At 37.2% G+C, this 7,500-nt stretch overlaps 1 protein-coding gene across 1 annotated transcript in view; it reads left to right on the top strand.

Moving 5' to 3' along the window:
• The window catches only part of LOC138004050 (uncharacterized), a 17,347-nt gene that overhangs the window by 60 nt on the left and 9,787 nt on the right, over positions 1-7,500 (top strand). Inside the window, exons 1-4 of the mRNA XM_068850444.1 lie at positions 1-1,856; positions 2,930-3,023; positions 6,099-6,192; positions 7,332-7,414. The exon at positions 1-1,856 is cut by the window's left edge and continues 60 nt beyond it. Of these exons, the coding sequence (XP_068706545.1) occupies positions 1-1,856; positions 2,930-3,023; positions 6,099-6,192; positions 7,332-7,414 (2,127 nt within the window). The remainder of the gene's footprint in view (positions 1,857-2,929; positions 3,024-6,098; positions 6,193-7,331; positions 7,415-7,500) is intronic.

Genomic DNA, 7,500 nt, shown 5'->3' with positions numbered 1-7,500 from the left:
ATGGAGCCTTTTGACACTTCAGGACAATCAAATATGGAAGAAAACGACCAAATCAAGGAAGGTGACGTTATATGTTTGCATCAATCAGAGGAAAATGGCAATTCTCTTCAACGTACTTCTGTTTCAGATGAAGAAAGTTCAGGAAATGCTGGCGTTGAAACAGAATCAGACAAAACGTCCGGAATTGCAAACGAAACAGTTTTTTCTTCAAAAGAAGATATTTGTGATGTTTCAGTTATAACAAATGGTACTCATGGAAACAAACTGAGAGTTCTTTGCTCAAATGTCGTTGATCATTCATGTTCAGAAAACGAAATGACCAAAGAAATGTCCGGGGGTGGACAAAGTCAAGAAATGGAAAACAACAACCCCTTAGATGCTTGTGCTAATTTAACTCCTGCATCAGCAGAAGTTACATCCTTGGCAGAACAAAAAAGTCATATTAACGTTTTAAATTCGGAAGATAATGTGACTGAAGAGCCAGAAATTGAGTTACGTAATGGGAAATCACAAGAAGTTGTTAGTCTTTGTTCAGTAAATGACACACTTTCAGAAAGGTCTGAAGGGATCTTAAATTTGAAGGATGGTCCTATTGGAGATAGGTGCCTTAAAGAAAGGACAAACAAGGCATTGGATGCCTGTGATTTAATTTCTGTTTCAGAGAAATGTACTTCCTTGGAACAACAGAGAAACTATATTGGGAGTGTGGTTTTGGAGGAGGGTGCATCCAGGACTGAAGATCCTGTAATTGAGGTAAATGGGATGAAACCAGAAAAAGATGTGAGTTTTTCATTTTCTGAGAATGGGACACACACTGAAAGACCGTCCAAAGGGATTGTTAATTTGAAGAATGATGATGTTGCAGATGGGTGCCATCAAGAAATGACAAACAACAAGGCAGTGGATGATTGTGATTTAATTTCTTTGTCAGAGAAATGCACTTCCTTGGAACAACAGAGAAACTATATTGGGAGTGTTGTTTTGGAGGAGGGTGCATCCAAGATTCAAGATCCTGTAATTGAGTTACATGGGGTGAAACTAGAAAAAGACACAAGTTTTTTATGTTCACAGAATGAAACACCCAAAGAATTGTCTGAAGGGATCTTAAATTTGAAGGAAATTGGTCTTATTAGAGATGAGTGTGGTCAAGAAATGACAAATAACAAGGCGGTGGATGCTTGTGATTTAATCTCTGTTTCAGAGAAGTGTACTTCCTTGGAGCAACAGGGAAACTGTATTGAGAGTGTGGTTTTGCAGGAGGATGCATCCAAGATTGAAGATCCTGTAATTGAGGTACATGGGATGAAACCAGAAGAAGACACAAGTTTTTTGTGTTCACGGAATGAAACACCCGCAGAAAGGTTTGAAGGGCCAGTTAATTTGAAGAGTGCTGATGACAGAGATAGGTGTAGTGAAGAAGTAGAAAACAACAACACTGTGAACTCTTGTGCTAATTTCACCTCTGTATTAGAGAATGGTACTTTCTTAGAAGGAAAGAAAAACTCTATTCACAGTGTTGATTTGGGGGATGATGTCTCCATGATTGAAGAGCCAAAAACTGGATTGCAGGAGCTAAAAGCAATACAAAACACTGCGCAGTTACCAGTACCTCAAGACACTGGACTCAAAGTAGCAGGTGTGCTGGATTCTCAGAGCATATCTTCAGATTCTGATAAAGCCATTCAAGTTTATGCCATGACTACCATGGACAAGGAGCTGGAAGTAATCAGTGCAGAGAGTTCAACTCAGAGGGAAAATATCAAAGATGAAGCCTCTTCTTTGAGCGAAAATTCTTCAGACTCAGATGATGAGAGCTCTTCAAGTGAAAGTTTGACAAGTTCTGATTCCAGCTCTGAGTAAGTATTGACCACTCTCAACTAGACATACATAACTGAACTATGGAATCACTGCAGTGCGAACATTACTTATGCACTGGTATCGCAGAGTTCGTGGATTCAAATCCTGCTCAAGCCAGAATTTTTCAGGCTTTCCCTTCTACTAGAGCCTAAGTAACATAACCGCACACATTGTCATATCGTGAATCTCTTTGTTAAAGTCTTTTCTAGATCTCTTGAACCTTAACTTGGTCAGTACCATTTAGACACGCCAACTGACACATTAATTTTGATGCCACAAAATTGCTGCTTCATACTTACTGGAAAGTTACAGAGAGATGAACTACAGTCCCAGACATAATTGTTGGGACACTTCTGCCTCTTCCCTTCCCAATGTTGCTGTGAAAGATTTGGTGACTGAACTGCGAGAAACAACATTGGGAGTGGCAGGGAACGCACAAGAAGGGAATAGAGGGCGTTCGCATGAAGTATCTCAACTAATTATGTCTGAGACTGTAGATAAACTCCTGAAAGAATCCAGTTAACTTAAGAATCAGACTAGTTAGCAGTCATTAATTACTTACCTGAATTTCACTTTGATGTACATCATCAAGTCCCTCCCAGGATGGGGAAGGAGGGAGGGGGAGGGAGGCTTGTTCCCTTGTTACCTTGTTCCCTCAAAAAATAATTGCTTGTGTTCCTTGTTCCTGAAATTACTTTCAAACTTGTTCCCAACTTTTTGATCCCTAACATGGGCACGTAGTTCCCGGTGTTGTGGTCTGTCTTCTGTTGAGTATCATGGTTGGGAGGGTAAAAAAGGGGCCACAGTAATTGGTGCAAGCTGTTGTGGCGCTCTGCCAGCTTGACTGGCAAAGTCTGTAAATCTAAAAAATCTAAAAATTGTTTATGTGCCCCTCTTCCCCAGTTCAAATTAACCATGACTTTTGTTCCCTTGTTCCCAAAAACCCCTTAGGAGAGATACATTGTTTGCATAAATAAAAAGTGGTTGGGGGTCCTAACACGACCGGACTAGAATGTCACTCTTTCTTTTTATTGAATAATATTATTATGTTGTCTCCTGTTTGCTTTTTCAGTGAAGAGTTGGAAGATATCAGAAAGGAAATTGAAAGAGAGGAAGAGAAAGTTCAAGTTGGTCCGCTGAAAACAAAAAGTGAAATTTTGATAAAGGTTTCTTTCATTTTTATTATTCTTTTAAATTAACCATTAATTTTTTATTCAACACAAAAGACTTCACAAATAATTAATGATTGAAATAACATTTATTTTGAATATTTCCTTGGCTTTGATTGGCTCAGATTTCTGGCTTAAAGTGCCTATCACTCAACAAGCTTTTCCAGTTTATATATATTGGACCCGGAAATTGTGCCAAATATATTGTATTGGTCTTAGAACCTTTTCATTTTCAAGAAAAGTGGTCATAGTTTCATCCATGAGTGAGCAATGAGGAGGTTCAATATTCGGTTGACGACACAAAGTACTTTGTATCTTTGTTTTCAAAGAGCTATCTCAATGCAAAGCCATTCCCCTTCCTTGCATAGTCATAGTTTTCCGCTCTTTATGAGGCTCACTAAAACAGTGATGTTGAAGGAGAGAGTTTAGCAAATCAAAGACTGAATTAGTGTCAGATAAGTGCAGAGAATTGTTTATTTATTAGACTTTCAACAAGGTTGAGGAAAGGCTAAACAGGTGTGAAAACCACCTATAGATAAGCCCTCCAAGATAAAATTAAAAGAAAAAAAAATGTAAATATGACTAAGGAAAAGAAACATCAAGATAAAATATAAATATAAGTAATACAAAACAAACTAAATTATATCAATGATGAAAATTTAGGTCTACAGTTAGCGCAGCAGCATTTAGTTATCCAGGAACAAGTATTAAAACTAGTAAACTGATCATTAAATAGGGATAGATAATGACTCTTAAGAAGTCGTTTGAAAGTAGATAAAGAAGAGCACTGACGTAACTCAATTGATAAGTTATTCCATAAAGGAACAATATGATTGAAATAAGAATTAGCAAATTTAAAGTTTCTGTTTTAAAAGAAGGTAAATTGTATAACGGCCCTTTGCTAGCTCTTCTCGTACGCCTTATTGGACAGTATTCAGAACAGAAATCAGAGAGGTCAAGGGAATAAAACCCTTGTCTGCACTTGAACAAGAAAGAAAGATCAAGCATTTCTCGTCGTAAGGAGAGAGGCATGAGACCACCTGTAGGCACTTAGTCTATCCTTATAATCAATATCAGAGTGGAATGGGATTTTGAGGTGATAGACACTTTAATTAGAACTACAATCAGGGATGTAGAGAGAAGCCGGCAGCTGGGAAAAATCGCCTCCTACTCCGAATAAATTTCCGGCTGATCAAGTAATTCGAGTTTTAAGGTTTCGTCATCTATTTTATGATTTGTGAAAAAAAGAAATGTACTACATACTCAAACTGTGCTGACGGAGACTGGCTGTACAACTGTCCCAAAGGTTGAATCATTACAAGGGTACATAAAACGTTATCCAAGATCTCATGTGTTTGGTAAAAAGCTCACTGGCTCTCGGTATTTCTACTTTGTGTGTGTGAAATAATGTAAACCCGCTGTTCGTGTATTTCAACCGTGTCGTATAAGCTGAAATGTTGGCAAAAAAGGAGGAAGATTGATTCTGAGGTACTCGGTATGACGAAATTCTTCAACTGAACTCTGCCGAAGCTACTTCATCAAACTCGGGCGGACCAAGTGAAAATTCAAAGGAATGGCTATTACTAAGACAGAATCAGCAGGAGACAAACAAACTGACATTTTTTTGTTAAACTGTCTGAAAACACCACGAATGGCCTTGAATTTACCTCCTAGAATCAAGGAAAACGCATTTATGAGAGTCTTATTTTCAAAATCTTTTGGGTGAGCATGCCCACGGACCCCGCTAGAAGGGACACGTCAGAGGCGTGTCCAACTGGGCCTTCTACCTGTTAAGTGCTTATTACCATCTTTACAACATTTTGGTTACATCCCTGACAATGCAGCAAATGGACAGTTAAAGAAAATGTTGATTGAGAAAAGATGCCACACCATTCCCTACAATACTTAAAATTATTGTTAAATAGTCATTTATTATTGTAGGCTTTGAAATAGCTGCGAATGTAACAAGTCACACTTAAGATAAAAGGGAGAAGTGGTCATTGCACTTATTTGGACAATTTAAGCAATGTTGTCTTCAGGTAACTCCAACAGGATTTGAACCCATGACCTCTGTGATACCAGTCCAATGCTCTACCTACTGTGCTATGAAGGCACCATAGTGAGAGCAGGTCATTTTGTTGGGCACATGTGTTACTGTGAAAGGACTTGATGAATGAAATGGACTTTAACACATTGATACCTGAACCGCCCTGGACTGCCCCCATTGATGAGGAAAATTGTCAGGCGTTAGACTGAGTAAAATGTATTAAGTCCCTCTCCTAGGAGTCAATGGGTGAAAGTATGTATTTTATTAAGTGTTTTATGTTCTCCCAACTTAGTGCCTTCATAGCTTAGTTGATAGTCAAGAGCATTGCACCTGTATCGCAGAGGTCATGCGTTCAAATTCTGTTGGAGCCACCTGAATTTTTCAGGTGTTTATATAAGAGACTATAATAGCGCTTAATTTGTCCAGATAAGTATGAGGATCACTTCTCCCTTTCGTCTGTAACCAGCTTTTCAAATATATACCTTTACTTCATAAATCACGCTTTCATCTAAAATCAATAACCGTGCAGATCTTGGATTTTGTTTTCGCCCTAGGCACAAGTAACAGCTCCTCAACTTGCATAATTCCATATACTGTGCATGTACGTGTATCATTTCAATTAAAATAATAAGGATGACCAAGTAGTAGATAAAATATGACCGGGAGATCTGTATGAGCATTTACAATGGCGAGCCGATAGGTGAGCCATTGTAAACGTCCATACAGATCGGACGTGAATGTTTTATCTTGCTTGTGAAATGAATACATTAAATTGAATGCAAAGTATTGTTATTTTAATCAGAAGAGATCTGTATCAAAAGTTAATGAATACTAATTAGCTGAGCAGGAGTTTGTATCAAAAGTTAATTCTACTGTTTAATAATTCGGTTGATTTGTATTGGGGTTTACAGTTGTGCGCATGTGATCTGAATACTGTGCTGGGATTGGTTTGCACCCTCATGAATTATTAATGAATTTTACAAGTAATGAATAAAATTCAGTATGTTCTGATCGATTCTCTTTAGGAGCTTCCTGAGGTACCAGAGCTTGATATAAGCATAGATGGAAATGTTCAACTTGTGGAAATTGGACTTGTTTTCAGTGTTGTGGAAACCTTAGGTACATGTACCGTTGTAAGCTGCTATGAAAAAAAGATAAACAATGGGTGCTTTCCACTGGAAATGCAGAAATTGTTAGTAATGAATCTAATGAAAAAAGAAACTGTGGAATAAAAACAATTAAAGAATTTTAGGTTCAGTGTAATGGTAGACTGGAACAACTGAAAAAATAATTTCTGTTTTTAACTTCTACTGTGCCTCTGTTTTTACAATAAAATAAAAGTTACATGTACTTCAGCCTGTTCCATCTATGAAGGCATTGGGTTGTTTCAGAAAAAAATCCACACACCCCCCCGGTGGATGGGATTCTGGAAATTCTCGGAGGAGGGGGGGGTCAAACACCCTGGAAATCCAGACGGGAGGGGGGGGTGTGGATTTTTTCTGGAATAGCCCATTACAGGAAATTATGCAAACATGTAAATAAATCATTGTGTTCCTCATTTTAATTTGACAGTGTGCTTTTGTTTTATTAATTTTATTTTTATATTAATTTTATTTAATGATGTGAACTTAACCAAAAAAAGACATAAACTTGGAGTGGACAGCTGTTTCATTCTCCACTTGAAATTTTTGGGAATAGCGCCCCATTTTTCTATGACTGTTTGTCTGAACTGAGAATCAGGTACCGGTAATTGTAATTAACTTAGTAATTAAACACTGGAAATTCAACATTCTCAAGATCTTTATTCATGTCAATGAACAGGATGCGAGGAAGTATACTTATCAAAATCAAATGAGAACTGGATTTATAGCAGTACCAGAGCTTACATGAGCAAACTGTTTTTTGATGCTGCGACATCAATTATTTCAAGTTTTCATCCAACCATACAATGGCTGAGAAAGTTGAGATGTTGATACTGCATTATATTGACATGTCTCGTAAGAATTTACATGATGATTATTCCTCTCAATTTTATGAGTAAAATAATGCTACTGATTACAATTGTGATAATAATAATATTATCAGCAATATTAATATTTTGCTTTAAAAGGTCAGGAAGAAAAAGCATGTATTTTACATACAATTTATTCTGAAATAAAGGGATTGATTCTGAACAATGCATTAAAATAATTTTATATTATTATGTAAATTTTGTCTTTCAAACAGTTTATCATTTTTTTCCTTTCCATTATTTGCAGTTGTAGTAAGAGCTTTACCATGCACCCCTGCTTTGGATGAAGAGAGCATTATTTTCTTGGAGAACAGATCTTGCCTTGGGTTGGTGAGTATTCTGTGTCATTTTTTCTCAGTCATACATGTATATAAAGATATGGATACATAACTCTGACTGGACCCATCTCTGACTCA

This window comes from Montipora foliosa, chromosome 5 (assembly GCF_036669935.1).
Source record: "Montipora foliosa isolate CH-2021 chromosome 5, ASM3666993v2, whole genome shotgun sequence".
NCBI lineage: Eukaryota > Metazoa > Cnidaria > Anthozoa > Scleractinia > Acroporidae > Montipora > Montipora foliosa.
Note: the sequence above shows the minus strand (reverse complement) of the source record. Positions and strands in the feature narration are given on the sequence as shown.